Here is a 20,921-nt window from a genome sequence, read left to right as displayed (position 1 = left end):
GAAAATTTGGTTTTGTTATGCGTTGGTTTCAAAACCAGTAGATAAATAACCTAATTAATAAATTATCCTAATTTTTCTTACAGATCTGTACTTATGTACAGGCATCACCACGAGAATACTGCCTGTATCTGCGAACGGTAGCTAATTGCCAGTACGCAGTTTACAGATCACTAAAACGTGTCTTATCGTACTTTGTGTTTGAAAACCGCAAGGAGATAACTTTATTAAACAATTATCAGTGTTTTGCAAATAACACAGCTTGGAGTTTCTATTTTATACATTTAGTATCGTGTATCGCCGCCAGTCTGTTGTGTATATTTGCGGACGCCAGCTGATCGGCAGTAAGCGAGTGGTGGTGTATCGCAGCCAGTCTGTCGTGTATATTTGGGGATGTCAGCTGATCGGCAGTAAGCGAGTGGTGGTGTATCGCCGTCAGTCTGTTGTGTATATTTGCGGACGCCAGCTGATCGGCAGTAAGCGAGTGGTGATGTATCGCCGCCAGTCTGTTTTGTATATTTGCGGACGCCAGCTGATCGGCAGTAAGCGATTGGTGATGTATCGCCGCCAGTCTGTTTTGTATATTTGCGGACGCCAGCTGATCGGCAGTAAGCGAGTGGTGGTGTATCGCCGTCAGTCTGTTGTGTATATTTGCGGACGCCAGCTGATCGGCAGTAAGCGAGTGGTGATGTATCGCCGCCAGTCTGTCGTGTATATTTGGGGATGTCAGCTGATCGGCAGTAAGCGAGTGGTGGTGTATCGCCGTCAGTCTGTTGTGTATATTTGCGGACGCCAGCTGATCGGCAGTAAGCGAGTGGTGGTGTATCGCAGCCAGTCTGTCGTGTATATTTGGGGATGTCAGCTGATCGGCAGTAAGCGAGTGGTGGTGTATCGCCGTCAGTCTGTTGTGTATATTTGCGGACGCCAGCTGATCGGCAGTAAGCGAGTGGTGATGTATCGCCGCCAGTCTGTTTTGTATATTTGCGGACACCAGCTGATCGGCAGTAAGCGAGTGGTGGTGTATCGCAGCCAGTCTGTTGTGTATATTTGGGGATGTCAGCTGATCGGCAGTAAGCGAGTGGTGGTGTATCGCCGCCAGTCTGTTGTGTAGCCTATATTTGCGGACGTCAGCTGATCGGCAGTACGCGAGTGGTGGTGTATCGCCGCCAGTCTGTTGTGTAGCCTATATTTGCGGACGTCAGCTGATCGGCAGTACGCGAGTGGTGGGTGGTAAATCGCGGAATTGTACTTTTTACATGGAATCTCGTAGTTAGATAACCTAATTATCAAAATATTCTTCTGTAGTAAACCATATTTTGCTGCAAATCTGGTAAACACGTTATCAACCGCTGAAATGTGTTTATTGTTGCACTTTGTACTTGAAAACCCATAAATACATGATCCAATTAGCTTAGTTTTGAAAAATTATTTTGCTACTAGTTAGTAACTTTTGTATTAATGTTCATGCTCCACAGCTAGCCTTCTCATTTTTTTACGGACAACCGAAATTTACTGATCACGAAAACGTGATTTTGTTGCACTTTGTGTATTAAATAACGTAGATAAATTATACTTAGCAAACTATCGCAATTGTTGCAGTATTTTGCTTGCAATTCTGTATATATGACGTGTATATTCGCGGACGGCAGCTGGCTACCAGTAAAGAAAACACCGATCGCTAGCTAATTACGTGTTGCTGCTGTAATCTAAGTGTTGAAAAGGGTAGATGACCAAATTAACAAATGATCGTGCTGTTGTGAATATTTCTTTGCTTTTAGTTTGTATTATTCTTATTTATGCTAGAAAACATTGTAATTTTTTAAGGAAAGATTATTGTTGTAAAAATATTTCTTCAATCAATGGATATATTTCCCAGTGTAATTAGTGAAATGTGCTCTAAAACATTGCTTTGTAAAGATGTTGCTTTTGGTTGAGTACTTTTATAATGGTTGTAAAAATGCTGTTAAAGATCACCAATTTTTGCTTTAAAGATCACTGATTTTCATTATACCTCATTGTATACCGATACCAAATGTATAAATTTAATTATACCTAGACACCATATGTACTGAATGAACAATTTAAAAATGGAGATTTATTATCATAAGCAATTTTCTTACATTAGTACATTAGATAATTTTCAGAAATCGCCTGAAATTCCAGATCATATCCTCCTGAACAAACAGTTAACCAATATTACTACAAAGAAATTTAAGAAAGAGTTCTAAGTGTCAGTGCCAATATTGTTGATAATTGGAATCAGCATCACGATAATGTCCCATCCCATACTGCTCTGTCAGTACAGCAATTTTTAACCTCAAAACAAATTTCAGTACTACCACAGCCACTTTATTCACCATATATCGCTCCGTGCGATACTTGTTAAGCAATTTGAGATTTTATAAAAGAACTTTATGCAAGACAAAATAAAAAATATTACGTAATATAAGAGTTTAAGTAATTAAAAACGTTTATTTGATTTTGGAAAAGGCCTAATCAACAGAAAGTCCGTTTAATATAAATTAAGTAATTCAAATCTTTCACATTTTTCAAACTAAAAGTATACTTTGCAATTATTTAGAAAGTTCTGATAAAAACTAAAATATAATAGTAAATAATTAACATGATAAAAAAAGACATTTAAATAATCGCATTTATAATTGTTGATTTAAATCAAACCTTTAAGAAAATAAGTTTCGGAAAGAAATCAATGTAGCATTGAGATATCTTAATTGTTAAGATTAAATGCTTACGAAACGTATGGGTATGGGTAACACCCACATATTAATAATATACCATTTCTCTTACGTCTAATATTAACAGTATTCTTGCTGAGAGATTAAGAGCGCCTTCAAATTAAAAACGCAATGTAGATACGCATGGTGTTTTGCGGGTGGTATTATCACCTCGCACCACATTTTTGTGCAATGGTACTTACAACGTCATCTCATATAACAAAAAAAATTTAGAAAATCTATTATTTTAATCAAACATAACTGGAAAACTACGATATATATATATATATATATATATATATATATATATATATATATATATATATATATATATATATATCGTAGTTTTCCAGTTATGTTTGATTAAAATAATAGATTTTCTAAATTTTTTTTTGTTATAAACAGTGATATAAACAGTGATATAACAGTGATATAAAATATATATAAACAGTGATGTACCAAAAATCTAAAGCGTCATATTTAATACCAAAAAACATACTATACGTCTTGAAATACACATAGAACTTTATATTATATATTCTATGCCTATCTCCTTGGTACTATTTCTAAAAATTCCGTTACTTATCTATCCTTTAACTGTTCTTTATTAAATTCTTATGTTTTGAAACGCTCATTACGTAAACAATTTTTAATAGCATAAAGCATGTTTTAATGCTGTAATATATTTTTCTGATCAAACGACAATTTATAAATTAAAAGAAATCAAACCCTTATGTATACCAAACCCTATCAAACTCATTTGACATTTCTCAATTAAAAGGTTTAACATTACATACTGTTAAAATACCATGTAAAATGTTATACCTGATTTATACTCCAATGCATTTGAAGTTATTAAAATAATAAAAACCATTACTATAAATACACAATTCATGTTTTAATATTAATTTGTTATTAGTTTTTTTATTTTTTAAACATTAAAAAACAATATTTTTTAAAACATTGAAATTATGTTATACTAATTTTTCTTGAAACATATGAAAATATACTTCTATACAAGTATTCTATTTTTATAAAATATTTACTAAAATAAATAACCTTACATTATTTTAATTTACCTGTTCACACATTGTGGCACTAGCCCCTTGTTTAAAAAGTTAAGTAATAAAATTATTCCAAGGGTACTAATTCGCACTAGTAGGCATTACTCGAAACATAGATCTCGTATATAATAATCCTTTTTTGTGAATCAAACTCAGGGTAGTAAATATTTTAAATTTTAATGACGCCCTATAATTAACTAGACTATCATATAACGTAACCCACCAACTTCATAATACTGTTTCTCTCATTTTACTTAATCTTTAGTTCAATAAACTAACAAAAATCGTGTAAATATTAAATTTTAGATTGTCAAATGACGTATTTCTTTCTTGATCTTTTACTATTGAAAGTATGTTTTCACAGATGTTCTAATGACTGTGTAGATAGATCTGCAGGTCTTGCCACCAAACGGAGCAGTAAAACAATTTCCACCCAATTCTGTTCATTTGGAGTTCCGTTCCAGTCCGGGCGAGTGAGGAGGTGGTGGAGGGGTTGGTGGGGGTGGGGGTGGGTAGGTGCGCGCGCCGCTATACCGGAGATCAGCTGACCGCCGTGCTGTGCCGTGACTACTGCTGAGTGAGGTGGGAGACCCGTGCTGAGTGCTGGACAGTGAGGCAGATCCCACCATGAGGTACTGTAGTGCGTGGTCACTCTCCTGTGCGTCACTCCTCCTCCTCTGCTGGTTCTATCCAGGTGAGCTTCTCTATTTCCAATCCGGGGAATTCTGTGACTTAGTATTGATTTTACCCCGGTATTTCACCTCACCTCGGCCTTTCGGTGGCAGCCATTTTCAGCCGAAAGAAATCGAACCATGACCTATTTCATTGTGTGATTTAATAATGACCCGAGTTTACTAGAGGTGTATTCCAGTCTTTTGAGGGAGCTGACGACCCCCACACCCCCTCCCTACCGAGGACAGAGCGTGCCTAGCGTGCTTACCCCACCCCCTGCAAACTGCCGCCCTCCGCAAACACCATGTGTAATGAACCTCTCTTACGGTGTGATCAGGTGAATAAATTGTCCCAGGAATGCTTGGAGTTTGAAGGCCGAATACCTTAGCTTATATTTCCTTTTCGTTCATCAAATAAGAAGTATTTTTGCATCTTTAGATGAAGTATTTCCAAAACGTAAGATTTCCTAACGAGAAAATGTAAAACTCAATTTTAAATATTATCTCAAAATTATCACCAGGACTGTAATTTTTGTAAAGTAATTTCATGCTGTAAACCTACTCATACACACCAATTGGTTTCTAAGATTGGTTATTACGAAAAGCCATGAAAACCCAGTTATGTATAACAGAGAACCCACTATTCAGCAATAGTCTACTGCGTTCTACGACATTCAGTAGCAACTTAGTAATACAGTTACGAAAATATAAATTTATGTCTTGTTATAAATAATAGAAAACCTACATCGTGGATTGTGTAGATACAGTAGCTGGGTGTATCGATTTTTATACGTGTTTCACTCACTAACGTATTTATCACAGTAATGGGTTGTGCTAGAAGGCTATGTGATTTAGACATTCGAGTAAATATCAATATTGACTTTGGCAATCACTAAAATTATAGCTTGTGATTTCTCCTAGATTAAAAATAGCGTTAACTCGTTAAAAATTTTATTTTAAAAATTTGTCAAATTCTTGTATAGTATGCTTTTAGTTTTCAATAAGTAACGATTATTTATATACTTTTTAAGCAAAAATATAATTGGAATCTTCAATTCGAAATTTGTGAAGCTAATTGTATATAATGAAAAGAAAAATTATGACGAAACTATTTAGTAAAATAAATTAACTTGCCACGTTATTAAAAGTATGGAACTTCATGAACTTGACAGGTACAAAACTTCAAATAGATTACATGTTTTTAAAATAGCATTTCAAAACAGAATCCTAACAACATATTTATATGAAATACATGGAATGAAAAGCCAAAAAAATCTAGACTTTCATACATATTTCAAGCCCGGAAATCTAGGTACAACTTTACCCGTGGTTCGGGGAGTTCCAAATCCAACATCGATATTTCATTATATGGAGGATCAACGTTAGCCAAGCATGCTGCGGAGGAGGATTTAGCTTGGCTTGAGATGTATGAGTGAACTGATAAATTAAATTAAAATAAAAGTAGTTTCGACCAAACTATGAAATGTTTGAGTTTAAATCATAATTACTCTGAGCAATCCAAGCATCATGACGGAATGTACGGGTTCGGCTCCCACGTAGCCGGGTCATTGAATCCAACGTCGACTATGGAGTGTCTTCGTACAGGTTTTAATCTTTGGTCGAAATAAAAACTTTTTTATAAACTGTAGAATACAAAACGTACGTTTGGTGGAATACCGAAGTTATTCCAAATGTACCCTTTTCAGAGAATTGTATAATTTTTCCAAGACATGGGTTTCCACCCCACTCCTCCACCGAGAATGATTGACATGTAAACAATTTTATGCAAGCGGATCCTTGAGAACACACTCACGAGTACAAAACACGTGTTCGAACTGGTATCTCTATACAGGAATAAGATAAAATTAATTGAAGAACTTTACTACAATCACCTGCTCATAGGTTTTTTTTGACACAAATAGTTCATAAAAGTTGGCTAAATCCCTTATCGCAGCTTTCATGATTTCAGGAACGTATTAATTCCAAACGTATTATACTTCTGAGCTTTAACTCATTCGTTCAACTGGAACCGACTGATGGCATATGCAATCCAAAGGGTCATGTATAATTGTGTATAACTTAAGGATAACTAAATAACTTAAGGATAACTAAATAACTTAGGGATAACTAAATAACTTAAGGATACTCGGAATACAAATTTGAGGGTGTCTTTTCTGGCGTACTACTCTTTGGAACCGAACAATAACTGACAATCGGACTTATAATCTGATATTCTGTTAGCCTTTGATTGGTAAATATTTGAGAAGAAATCTAGAAGCGGTCTACCAAAAATAGCAAAGCCAAGATCTCCTAGTTCGTTCTGCACAGTTAGCAATTCTCTATCACAAGCCAATAATAGGCTAGCAACTGCAGCTATCTAACCGAGTGGTTATAGGTTCGTTTCGCGAAGAGATCATTAAAAGTTTGCAGATGCATTTGGACCGTTTCCCCTAAAATACCTGTAGTACAACTGATTAAAGTGCTGCAGGTGTAAAAAGACCCAGTTGAAAACCACTAAGCAGGGCTTGTACAATGCAATCTGAATTTCCTTATATCGTACTGAGTAAGGCTGTTTTTATTGAAATGTGAAATAAATTATTAATATTTAGTTTACTTAATGTCATTATCCCAAGTGCATCTTTGATTTATGTTCTTCCAAGATGGTGTCATCTATCAAATAATCAAGATAAAAAGTTTATTTAATTGTGTTTTACAGTTGTATTTAAATAATACTGTTGAAACTAACAATCAATTTCTATTTGTATTCCTCCCTATCCTGCATATACATACGGTATGTCAGTACAGGTACTACGGCATAAACACAAACAAGATTATGTTAATCGTTGTGTATTAACTTGTTTATTCACGTAGTTGTACTTACACGAGAAAATGAAAGGCGCTCATCTAAACACAGGTTTACAAGAGGCCGTAATACATCTTGTGTGTAATCTACAGAGTGGTCGAAAAGTCACGCACAATATACCTCCTCTCCCCTACATCCCCCCCTTAACACTCGTGATAACACCCCCGACACCCCTCAGACACCTTCTGTTAGAGAGTAAAAATTATAAAGGCGGGATTCTGATACAATTTATGATGTTCTTTATTACAAAAAAGGTTGCATTTAAATTCGTTTGGCCGCATAGAGGATTCTGAAGGATTGCAAGTTTGTTCTCTGTTAATAAAATCTTCAATTAGATAAAAACTAACTATTTAGGTACCTACTTAAAAACTTTCTCTGGTGGTATATGGTAAGTCACCAAAGTTTATGAGAGAAGTGCACCTGGTTATACACCAAGTTAATACGTCATGATTCTTCTACGATAACACCCAAGAATACTCGAGTCAATATTAAGCCAATAAATATAAATAAAATGAATATTTTGTTCTACTGGCCAATAACAACAGTATTGTGTATCCCCTTTTTACACATTTTACGTAATGATATACACACCACACAGCATTTTCATGAATCAACAGTCTGACCTTGAACTGGAGGAAAATATGGCCTATTAAATGCTCTGTATGAGGATAAAAACAATGTTTCCTTTACCGAGACATGACATGAAGTCAAGCATAGCTTGGAGACTAAAGTATAATCAATTAAAAATAAAAACAATACAAGTAATACACCAAATTAGTTTTAACCATTAATAGTACAAGGGTCTCACTCATTAGACTGATGAAGATACCACTACTGCTCTCCTACTCTTGCAACAACACAACAGTCATCTGTATTACACTTAACTATTTGAGTGTAATACAGCTAAAAGAAAATTAATAACAGTAAATCGATACAACTGAGTATCGAAAGAACCTACAGAACGCAACGTAAGATTTATCACACGTACGGAAAGCCAGATGAATGGACGGTTCTTTTACCTTCTGACCCGAAAATAAATACACACTTCTTTGGACCAAGAGGAACCAACTTTGTACCAACTTTAAATTCTCTAGGACATTTCCATTAAGAGGATGACGCAGACGGACAATGACAAAATTTGAAGAAAACCCTGTCGGGTCCTTCATAAATGATTTTTTATCAGATGTAGGATTAATAAAAATGAGTGTTGTATCGTAAAGCTTTTTTTATCACATTCGTTTTTAAGAAGAATTGTTTAAGTCTTATCTCATACGGAGGTGTTTATGTTATCTGGGTGGTTGGGTGTGGGGTGGAGGGTGAGAAGTCTCTTTGTACATACTCGGTCTATTTTTGGAACCATGCATAAAACAATTGAATGTTTGAGAATTTATTTCTTCATTTAAATACAAATAATAGCATAATTGTACAAAATACAGGAAACGATCCCCAGGGGCGTGGACTGCAAATGGAGATTGAGTCGCTATTAGCAGTATGTTTATGTACCAAATAACTAATTATAAAATAACTTGCATTATTCGTTCAAAAAGTGAAATGTTGGTTTGCTATGTAATTTTTAAACCTTTAATAATATATGTGTAGCATAAAATATCAGAAAACTGTATTTTTTCAAATACGTACCTTTTAACATTCACTTGTATAGTAGTCATTATGAGAAATTCGATCAACGTGTTTTACAACAGTATGTTCAAATTTTATTGATTCATTTTACTGTAATTTTTATATTGTTAGTTAGAATATAAAGATTAACGCAAATGTAATCTAAGTCCTAAACCGTTCAAAGAGACAGTAACACTTTAAATTCCCCTTATATAGCCAGAAAGTTTATCCATTCATGCCACTAGTTAACATACTGATGTACTGAGTTGATGGTCGAAACATACCTCCTGGGCTTTACAGGTCTAAGTAATATTATGGTCAAATAAAGTTTATACCATACGTCAATTCAGAAGTAAGTGATATTTGTTAAGGAGAGGCCAGGTGCAAGGCTGTTTCCTTCTACAGTCTGAGAACTGTGATTTACAGAGCCTATTTCATATTATCAGAAGGTTGTGTGGTGTAAATCAATATACAGATTATACCTGTGTTGCTTAGATTTACTGTTAAAATATATGTTTTTAAAACTTGTTTTATTTAGACGGCAGTAGGAGTGTATAAGCTGGAAGTATCACGGAAGTATTGGTGGTACGTGTAATAAGTATCACGGAAGTATTGGTGGTACGTGTAATAAAGTAGGCTTCACAAAACCAGGGAGGCTAAACGAGGAGGGCGTCAATAGCCTCTTTTAAGGATTACTCAGAGACACTTGTCTCCGCCTTAGTCTTCTCCCAATTACTGGCTTATCTCCATTTCCAATTCTTGTTCTATTTGGATTCTTTACAATTTAGATACTACCAGTTAGGTAAAGTCTTGGAAAATTAAAATAATTCTTTTAATTTAACCCTTTGTGGAAGCCTTGCTTCCATATGCAAACAGAAGAACAAATACAATTGAACTATATCCTCGCACAGGCCTGTGGCCCATGAAACAGAAAGAATAAGATTTAAAAGGGAATCTGCTTCACTAAAAATACATTCAAAATGTTATATAATTATTTTTGAACTTTTTTTCAGGGCCAAATCGAATAGTTACTATTAATTTTATCAAACAAAACATTTTTTTTAATAATTCCAGTTTTAACGGGCAAACGAACTAAACATAGTTTTCCCGCAATTCGGTGGTTTAAACCGTTTGTTTTAGCTACGAATGTTATGCACTTTTGGATGCATTTTTAACAGTCGGGGCAGCAACGTGAGGCACCTACACCCCAGGATTGCAACGAAGGGTCTAAGTGCAGGTCTTAGTAGAAGCGTCGACTACCCAAGATGTAGTAAGACTGATTATTGCTACTGACTGGCCTTTATATGGACAGCCGAACAACAAATAATGCAAATAATGGAACTCCTGGTTGGGATGTAACAATGGTTGGCTTTTAAAATAAATTTTCCAATGTAAATTTCGTCCTTCCCTTACAAATGTAGCTTGGACACGTACAAATTACACATTACTTCCAATACACTAACATAGTACACTTATTATCCCGAATACCGGACTTCCTAACTAGTCTCAGCTTGATCCAAAACACTTATCACAACTCAACCATAACCATCACGGAAAATGACGGATTGGAAATAAGCTCGGCTTAGCCTAAAGATCAGCAGTAGATTTAACGAGCGGTCATAAAAATTTCGAGGCAAATTAATAATTAATCGGATGTGGTTGATAATAAGGTCTTACGCGGGGTTTCCCTCTCTTGAAAATCTCCAGAACTGAGAAAATTTTAGAATGCCTCACTTTATAATTTTTTGCAAGGATTTAACCTGAAGCAAGTCTAATATTGGATCCTACTGCTTTCATTTTATATGAATGCATTCTTGCCTGATCAAGGTTATTTAGATTAAAGTACGAGTGACAACTGTTCAATATTCGATGAGAAAAATACCGTCAACCAGTAGGTCGATACACCTGAAACCGATCCACGCCTTTCTACTTAGGAGGTTTAGGAATTTGTACGGTCATCGTTGTATTGAACACAACATATTGTTTGTGTTCAATACAGTTTTGTGCAGAAAAGTCTTCTGTTTCCACGTTCTCATGGTAGAGCCTACAAGATTTGGGTATACTGATTGAAGCTGAAATTAAATTTAGTGATCAATTGTAGTGCCTTACGGATCGACCAGGGAATTGGTCCGGCATAATTCTACTGATTAGATGTGTTTACAGAAGGTCTCGAGTCGCAGTCGTCGAGAATATTCTAGTCTCGGACCTGCTTACCCATCATACTCCATGTAGAATGCCAATTTTATTTTTTCAGACAATCAATTAAGTTTTCTCTCTTTAAAAGTTAAGAAAAACTAGGTAAACAATGTTATACAGTATAGCATTGTGCATACGAGTAAATCTCTGTATCCATCGGTGGCCAATTCTAGACCCATGATTAAGGATCGAGAATTCTATGTTCGGGCCTTCTTTTCCGAGTGTTAGCCACACCTTAGTCGTTCATTTAGAGTGGATCCCGTCATTTAAAATTCCAGATTATCGTTACAATGGGGTCGGTTCCTTAAACAGTCAGGTTTCACCCATGAAACTGTTTTTATGTCAGAAATCGGAGTTAGTTTTTAGGACTATGTTTTGGGTTAATACATTTGTACAGCGCGTTTCCATCAATCCTTTCGTAAGTTATTTTAAGACTTAGATATGCCAGTGAGCTAGGATACATTGTAATGATGATGTACTCTACACAGGTTCTGTAGCCCTTGTTCCCGTCGTGTTCAAGAAATGTTTAAACCGTGTTCATGTGTGGACCGCAATAACACAATTAATGGGTTCATGAGCTCCAAATTACAATGCAGCGGTTCAACTCCTTTGATACATCCCCTAACCCCTTCTGGCTCCCACCTGCCTCTTTTCTCGCTATTAGATTACAACTCGCCACTTACTTTCTCTGAGTTTAAATAACTACTGCTTAAAAAAAAATAACATAACTGCAATTCCCATCAATGGGGAAATATTTAATTGTGAGGTAATCGAATGTCTTGTACTATGTACTTTGTAAAAGAACTGAATATTATAGTATAAAATAAATATAGTGGTTCCATACTATCATTAAATAAAAAACCAGAAGAAAGTAACATTTCTTATTTGCACTCGACACTTGGAAAGTGGGTTATTATGCCATGTATATCGGCTGATAAAGTTAAAATGGTTTCTTACGCTTTATAATCATTTCTCAGATTTAATACATCAATCTAAAACGGTAAAATTATATAAATTCTTGGTTGTTATTTTTGTAATAATAATAACAATAAATCACTGTCGGACATTATAATAATCCATAACTTGATCTAATAAGTGATTTTTACTATCCTCGTTTGTAGAATCGAATTGGTTTTCCATTCATGTTAAAACTCAACCACCAGACAAGGATGCACTCGCCATGAGGACAGCTTTACTGAATACCTAGGTCGAGTGGACACTACAGGCTGATACTGTGACACTAGAATTAACGGACAGTGATTAGACACGAGTATACAGTGCCATTCAAAGTGTTCTGACGCGTAAATAAATGCTGCGTTCTTATTCAACTTTGAAATTACATCGCTAGATCGTTTCTTAGAAATATATATCCAAAAATCCTATGCATATTTTGGTATAAATATACCATATAAATACAAACAATTGCTGAGTAGTCTTGTACTCCAACTGAATAAGGGATTGAAATATTCTGTACCTTCAGAGATGTTCTTATACGTTTACGACTTGGCAGGGAAGAGGTTTCTGCCTGCCGTCCTGAATAAGTCAAGCCACCACGCGTATGGGGGAATATGAATGAAAACATTGTTCTTTTCACGTGGGCAGTATTTCTCCTCCGTATCGGCATAAAATATTCACACAACTAGCTCCCCTTTGAATCTATTGTTGTGTGAAGGGTTCTCCCCTACCTCTTCCACAAACCGCCATTTTGCTCCAGTTCGCGCACAAGTGTTTACCAGTAATAGCTTAAGTGGTGTAAACATGTTGATCACCGTAGCTTGTCAAGTGTTACCCCCTCCCCTCAGTTGTTACCGATCGTGTTGTAGTCGTCAGCCACTCGCCTTTGAACATTTTTTTGTAAAACGTTTAAAAACAATATTTCAATGATGATTTGAGTCTCACAATAAGAGTCAGCTAGCCAGTGTTATTATCACTTCAAACGAACAATAAACAAACATATCGTTCATCTTGCGTGTATTGGCACCCCTGCAGGCATGATAATCTAGGTAACCTATAAGTAATTTATATGGCCTGTGCATAGCCCTCCGACTTTTCCAACAAATCCCAAGAGAAATACACCGTTTTTAACGCGATATACACTGTTTGGGAATATCATCTGATTTGATTACTTGTGGAGCAGGAAGACCATTCAACATATGATCCATCATGGCGTTTTATACGATCACTATGTCCGACAAGGCAACTCTAAATGTGAGTGACACGTAACAACCGCAGCAAACACATCTCCTTCTCTTTCTCTTCTTGTGCGCTCTTAGTAGGAGTGACTTGAAAATGTACAAACTGTGATAATTCCAAAATTCCAACAGTGTAGACTCCATGGCTGCATTTTAAAATACTGTGGCATTCTTATAACACCAACAAAGTAGGTCGTGTTCGCCCCCACCCCAATATTATATGAATTGGTGTGAACAAACTCATAACGTTCGTTTAGCACTATTATTTTTCTTCGTACTGTTGGTACCGTGGTTTTGACAGCTCGAGTCCTTTTACCTAGTCTCGGGAGTTACACTTGTGGTATTATTATCTAACCCAACATTTGCTAAAGTTGCTGAAAATTCGTTTACGAGTAAACTTTAAAAATACTAGAGAGGTAAGATCTGAAGATGCTGATCCCACAATATTTACCCCTTTCATTCTCTCGGATCCCACAAGGATTATAGAGACCCACACAATCCCTGCAACTGTGGTAGTCGACATTTTCAATTTAGTGAATTTAGTATGCAATGGTATTTCTCGGACAACCCTAGTCGTGATTGTTCAACGCAGCCAAGATTAAAAAACACTTTTGAAATTTTAAAATTGTATTCATGGTACACGACGTACAGATTAGAATCGTTCCACAAATCGCGTTGTTTATATAAGGGTGACTGCAATAACTTGTAAGCTCTATAGGAATTCACTATCAATTACTCTTCAGGATATCACTACCAATCAATAGGAATTCATTAACAATTACTTTACAGGATATCACTACCAATCAATGTGTTTCTGTCACTTGCATTCTACTCAGTCTCAAAATCCCTCGCAACATTATATTGTGATGTTTTATTTATGGAAAGATACTTATTTTAAAACCCACATTAAGATATGTTATTGTGCTCGATGGGCTTGTTGGTGACGTGTTAGATGAGTTTATCTAAGAGACGGGTACGGACGCGCTGTTTCCTGTTTAGCCCAGGCATGCCACCATTAGCGGGGGACGTGTGGGCGCAGGATCTGTCCACTTACCCCCACACTTACTCGGTGATGTTTTCTGTCTAGACCCTTGTGTACATACCTGTAGACATATACACTGTTACGGGCATACGGGAAGCAGCCCTCAGGTCTCAATTACTTTTCTGCTCAATTTATAATTGACCGGGCTTTAGCATAACCAATCACTCAAGTGTCTCGAAAAATTATATTTCTGTCTGTCCGCCTGATACAGTAATTGGAAAACGAAATTACATATATACTTTAAATTTTACACGAAGCTTCACTTCTATATGATCAACACCGTGTGCAACGATGGTTCTTGTCATTCCATAATATTTGGCTGAGCGTTAACGAGCCTTTTTCGTTGGTCTTACGGGTTACCATAATGACAATGAGGAAATAGCAGAATAAATAAATGTGTAAACAATACAATCATAATGAGATGTGGCACATTAAACAAGTGTAGTAGCTTAACTACCCCAACTTTTGGTGACTGTGTCTGGACATTTGTTCATAGAGTAAAAATGAAATAGAGTAGAAAGTCGATGTTAATAGTCAGTGACAAGACTTTATTTCAGCGCACTTTTGCCTTGTAGTACCCTCTAGCCCACGGGCAATTCTATTATTTACACACTGTTATGAAACCTAAGTTAATAAACAACAATTTGAATGTAGCCTATATTGTGGCAATACCTCGAGAAAGATTTCGTGTTTAGATTTAAAATATTGCATGATTTAGCATCACTGATTACCATCGTATCGAGGTGCGACAGTATAAGAAATGCCTCTTGTCACTCAGTAGGCTGGCGCAATTTCTATTTTGTCTGCCGGGTATGTAAAAATATCTTTCTTGTATGATTGTCTGTAAAAACCCATTTTGCATGCAACCTCAATGAAATGAGAGGACACATGGTGTGGCCTATTCCTTGTTATACATACAAACACACACAATATACGTTTAACTTACACACCACTCACCAGGAAGGACAGATGTCCTGCATGATCTTTAGTAAAGCTAGGCTACCACGCTAGCTGAGCTACTCTTGTTCCAATACTCTTTATTGAGAAATTTCACCTACAAACAATTCCCGTTGAAGAAAACTGGTATAACGATGGATACGATAAACTTTCAGATCAAATGTTGAATGAAAATAAGCGAATTAAATAATATTTTTCGTTGTAATTATGGCATACCAGTTAGTTAGCTGACGTGCTTCTTTCAGGCAAAACGCCACTCGCGCGAAGATATTCAGGTTCACTTTAACAGTACAATTAACCAGTATTAGGCCTTTAAATGAATCGAAATAGATACGTCTAGATTACTTCTAGTATACGGTAAGGAATAATAGACAGTATAAGACAATGTAGGTTTTTAGGAATAAATGATTGTAGAAACTCCGTTCAGAATTATGAAGAATCCCTTCAAACAAAGGGAACATATATATTCCGCAGTAAACTTTATTTAAGGAACGAATGTAATACTATTCAATCCTTTGAGTTTGTTTGTTAAAATTATACACTAAAACTAAACGCAATTGAATGCCGATTAGTCATATTTTAAAATGACACATCTCCCGTATCTTCACCGAATATACGAGGGAGAAGAAGTAATATAAGTTTAACATATTTTCTTTAGAGGTAAACTCAAAGTAGTTTCTCTACTAGCCGGCTCTTCAGTTATATAAATTTTATGAAACGAAGGCTACAACAGTCGTTAAAACAATGCACATGTTCCAAACTTTAAAATTCAAAGGCAGATACTAATTTCTAGACACTTTTAGTAATTAGCCTTATTTTAACGTGTATATAACGCGATACACCGTACTTGTAGATAAGTCAGTTTTCTCATCGAGACGTAAGTTAGTTTACAGCGATTTGTGCAAAATTGTTGGTACTATAGACTAAATAGATTGTGACAATGATAGACTTTCTATTTTTATCTGAAGGAATTTGCAATGTTCAGTTCCTTGTCCTCTATGCAATGAAACACGCAAGTTTATTTTATCGAATTGGATTGAAGGGAACGTGGTCTGGAGGGGACGACCGTTCATATGTTGTTAATAAGGTTCATTTACAGATCCATGAGGAATCAACCTCATTTCCAATATTTGACAGTACTGTACTGTGTCGTACGAAAATAGACTAATTTCGTTATTCCTTATCATAGGAATCATTTAACGATCTACAAAGATTATTATTGTACTTGTATTTACAAGACAAAAGCGTTTACAGATGTGATACGACTCTTACGTAAATTTTGACCCAACACGGACCTTTATCGAGGTGAGAGCAAAACTGTATTATATGATAACACAACCTACTTTTTTAGTGAAACAGACAGAAGAATTTGCCCTAAGAAAAGAATTTATCGGCAGCCATGCTAGTTTTGAGGGTGTTGAAGTGGTAGGGCATCACTAGGGTTAATTACCAAAAGGTACAGTTTTTCGTAAGTAATACTTCTTGAACTAGATGGGCTTAAATCCAATTGTCAGATACGTAAAACGACACAAGTAATATTTATATTACACCAGATTCGGCCAGAAATAAAGGAACTAAAAGCCCCCCTTAACATCGAATTTAATAAGTTCCGTAATTCACGCATCTGTCAAACAATACACACCAACACAGCTATTGACCTCGCTGGCAAGCACGAGAATGATGTATGGATTGTAAATAGCGTGACGCCTTTAGCGTGCACCACACCGACAGCGTGTAGTTTGTAATTCCGTGCAGTCTGTATCTTCAGTGGCGTCATACTCCACTGACACTTGGGCGTTGTCCTTTGTTGTTCACCATTGTATTAGCGATTTAAATTATTTAGCATCGTCATTCCAAAAGTCCTATCACAAGACTAGTTACATTTATATAACAAGTTTTATAAATACCATTAGAAGTAGCTACCAAATTTTGTCATGTCAGGAGCATGGCCCGCAAGGAGCCAGAAGGAAATCTTAAATAAACTCTTCACATCCAATGGAGGTGTCTACAAGGAGTTCGGCAAAAATGTTTAACGTAAGCATAGCCCAAGATGTACATTATTTAAAACGAACAATATTTGATGTGAAGGGTCAATAACTACTTTAAAAACTATTTCTTAAGTCCAGTATTCATTTACTAAGTTTAACAACTTGAGCCAAGATAAGAATATTGAACCACCTAAAACATGACCTACGTTGTAAATGTTTCAAACTTTAAATCGGCGTAACTTTTTAAAGAGTGAACTTTTTCAAGACGGATTTGCGGCATTTTACTCTATTAATTTGTTAACCTTTAGTAAGTATTACTGCTTTTCCAAAAATCATGCGGGAATTATCAAGCCCGGGAGGGAATCGCAAAAAGTAATGGTAGCACATTCACCCGGCAAGTGAGAGATCCGGGTTCGACTCCCGGCGGAGCAAGTACTTTTTGCGATTCAATGTTTATTGAAATTAAATAAGGCTATTGCCATTTATTTATACAATTTAACGTAAATAAAAGTCGTTTGACAGGTATTTGGTTTTCCGATCATATGTTAGTTTCCTTATTTAATCGCAAATGTGACAGATACGGCCAAATACAAAATAATTGAATCGGAAAAGTGAGCGCTCTGTGGTGTAATGGTAGCACATTCACCCGGCAAGTGAGAGATCCGGGTTCGACTCCCGGCGGGGCAAGTACTTTTTGCGATTCAATGTTTATTGAAATTATATATATATATATATATATATATATATGTATGTATATATATATATATATATATATATATATATATATATATATATGTATGTATATACATACATGAAACACACACACAGAGTTACAACTGCAGCTGCAGTATCATACGTAATTGTAAATAATTAGAAGGACTGTACACGGTGTAAGTCTACCGCTGACAATCGATGCTGGTACCGGCCGAGCACCTCTCCAACTTCATGGCGTTCGATCACGACAAACATCCAGAGAGCTCTTTGACCTCTTCATTGACCTACAAACCTCGTATATTCGTATTTGATAAGTTGTAATAAATTAAATTACGTACATTAGTTTCATTCTAACCAACAATAGTCAGAACTTTTAGTTATACTCGTATTTACAATTGATTCATATATCCAGAATTGATGAACCTGGGAAGATTTTGAGGTTATGAGATTTTCAGCCAGGATATTTACTCACTTGAAGGGCGTTGACATGCCGTTTCCTGTCAATCCGATAACAACTAGAGATGTCTGGCGTGTATCTGAATTATCTAGCCAATAAAGCTATACAGACCTCAAATCTTCGACAAAATATAAGTTCCAATGCACATAGAATATTCTCCAAGATACGGTCCAACATTGATCAATTCAATAATTAGCGCAGTTTCCGAGTGCCGATTATATATATATATATGTGTGTGTGTGTGTGTGTGTGTGTGTGTGTGTGTGTGTGTGTGTGTGTGTGTGTGTGTGTGTGTGTGTGTGTGTGTGTGTGTGTGTGTGTGTGTGTGCGTGTGTGTGTGTGTGTGTGTGTGTGTGTGTGTGTGTGTGTGTGTGTGTGTGTGTGTGTGTGTGTGTGTGTGTGTGTGTGTGTGTGTGTGTGTGTGTGTGTGTGTGTGTGTGTGCTATACATAGGTAAAATACGTAATTCATTTCACCACGTGTTGTATGTTTTTAACCAGGGGAATAATGTGAACTAGTTTGTAAGTTTCTAAAAATCTTTATAATAAAGGTTACAATCATAAATTGTTGTAAATTTAATTTGAGAGTCAAATTATGTTAAATGTTATGAGAATACAAAAATGTTTCGTACGCTATCAATGTATAATATTACATTTTTTTAATTGTATAATAAATGGTTGCTATCAATGTATAATATTACATTTTTTTAATTGTATAATAAATGGTTTCTCTACTAAAATTTAAAATAATAATATAAGATATGAGGGTAAATCTATGTTTTATTCTTTAAGGGTAACAAAATGTATAAGTTCAGCAGTTATAATTACAGTTACACGACGCGACGTTTTGAGATTTTCTGCCTTCTTCTAATGTGCCAAAGCCTAAAACGAACCTTTTTTATTTTTGAGGTACTAAATTTTCTTGCCGACTTTGGTCTCGCTGTAGTTACACCGAGCGGTGTAAAATAATTTTCCTTTTTGCATGCCTGCCCTACTACGGTGTGAGGTACATGAAGAGTAGGACAGTTACCTGGAAACGGTCAGTCTTTGTTGTTGTACTAATATCGACAGCAAATCTGTATGATCCTGTTCCAATAATCTCTCGTCAATAATGAATATTAAAAGTCCATTTTCAATGTGCTTGGCAAGACGAAATTTCGTTTTGGTAAAAGCAGTGTAAACTTAGATTTATATAATTTGTATTGATTAAGGTATAATCTAATAGTAAAATAATACTGAGTACAAACATCCAAGAAGACAAAATAGATTGTTAGCGGCGCAGATGAAGTAGAAGAATGCCAGAAGTCGACCCGCATCTACTGCCGTGAGTAGGCGCGTGGAGTGAATGAGGAAACAGACGAACCAGGTCAATTTCCGTGAGAACGGACCAGGCCCGAGTCTGGCCTAGAATATATCTTTTTCTGAACTAAAAGCAACTAGCAATAAGTTTTTACGATAGATGTTTTTTTTAATAATATAAGGATTTCTATAGTACATTTCCATTGTTAACCGGCTTCAAAAAGGAGGAGGTTATAACATTTTGACTTGTTTCTATGTTCGTTTTGTATGGAAGTCCAAATAGGTCAAAATGTATAGCTTACTTCTTTTTGAATAAATGTGAAAAGACGAACAACAACATCGTTATACCGTGTAATATTAATTACACTATACTTGTAATAATAATCGTTTTAAACTAGGTAACCCTAAAGACTTCGGTTAGTATTATTAAATTGTACCCAAATTTCAATAAATACTTGACCGCTCGTTAGATCCACTGAATATGTTACGTTCTATTGACAGCAAGCCTACACGGCTGACAAACACGTGTCGAGTCGTGGCTGGGATGTGATCGAAACCATGGTGTTTTTCATAAATTTCAGAAAAAATAAAATTGAGTTAAGAATTTCAGTTACACTGTAAAAACAATGACAGTGGCTTGCTGTAATATCAGAATTTCTTCAATGGAACGCTTTGTGGTAAACTGCATTTTTATTTTGTTATAACAAACTAGTTGCTCGTTTACCAAGATGGGTTCAGGTTCATTGACCATGGGAGAATTATTTTTGCTTTGATGACGTGTTCATAAATTTCTTCATCACAAACCGGGTGTGACTACAAAGACGTTAGATTACGTTACACAACATTATGATTAACAAACACACTAATCTTTGTATTGTATATCCGGGTAAGTCCTGAAAGTTTAAACATTTGGTGACATAGTTGTCGCATTATGTTGGATAGAAGTGACGGAATCCATCGATTTATACGTCATCAGTCATCCAGAAATTGTATTTTAAATCTTGAAATTTAATTCGTGTCAATAACGTTTTCACAGTCAATATATAGCAAGTTTACTGAACCAACCTAATCGATATTAAATGTCATCCGTTTTGTGGAAACTCAACTTAAAGACGAACATGATGCCTGTCG

General features: G+C 35.7%; 1 protein-coding gene across 1 annotated transcript in view; it reads left to right on the top strand.

Moving 5' to 3' along the window:
- Positions 1 to 4,337: 4,337 nt before the first annotated feature.
- The window catches only part of LOC124359380, a 50,527-nt gene continuing 33,943 nt past the window's right edge, over positions 4,338 to 20,921 (top strand). Inside the window, exon 1 of the mRNA XM_046812073.1 lies at positions 4,338 to 4,490. Coding sequence (XP_046668029.1) covers positions 4,424 to 4,490 — 67 coding nt within the window. The 5' untranslated portion in view covers positions 4,338 to 4,423. The remainder of the gene's footprint in view (positions 4,491 to 20,921) is intronic.

This window comes from Homalodisca vitripennis, chromosome 4, assembly GCF_021130785.1.
Source record: "Homalodisca vitripennis isolate AUS2020 chromosome 4, UT_GWSS_2.1, whole genome shotgun sequence".
Taxonomy (NCBI): domain Eukaryota; kingdom Metazoa; phylum Arthropoda; class Insecta; order Hemiptera; family Cicadellidae; genus Homalodisca; species Homalodisca vitripennis.
The sequence above is the reverse complement of the archived record's forward strand: the minus strand, read 5'-3'. Positions and strand labels throughout refer to the sequence as shown.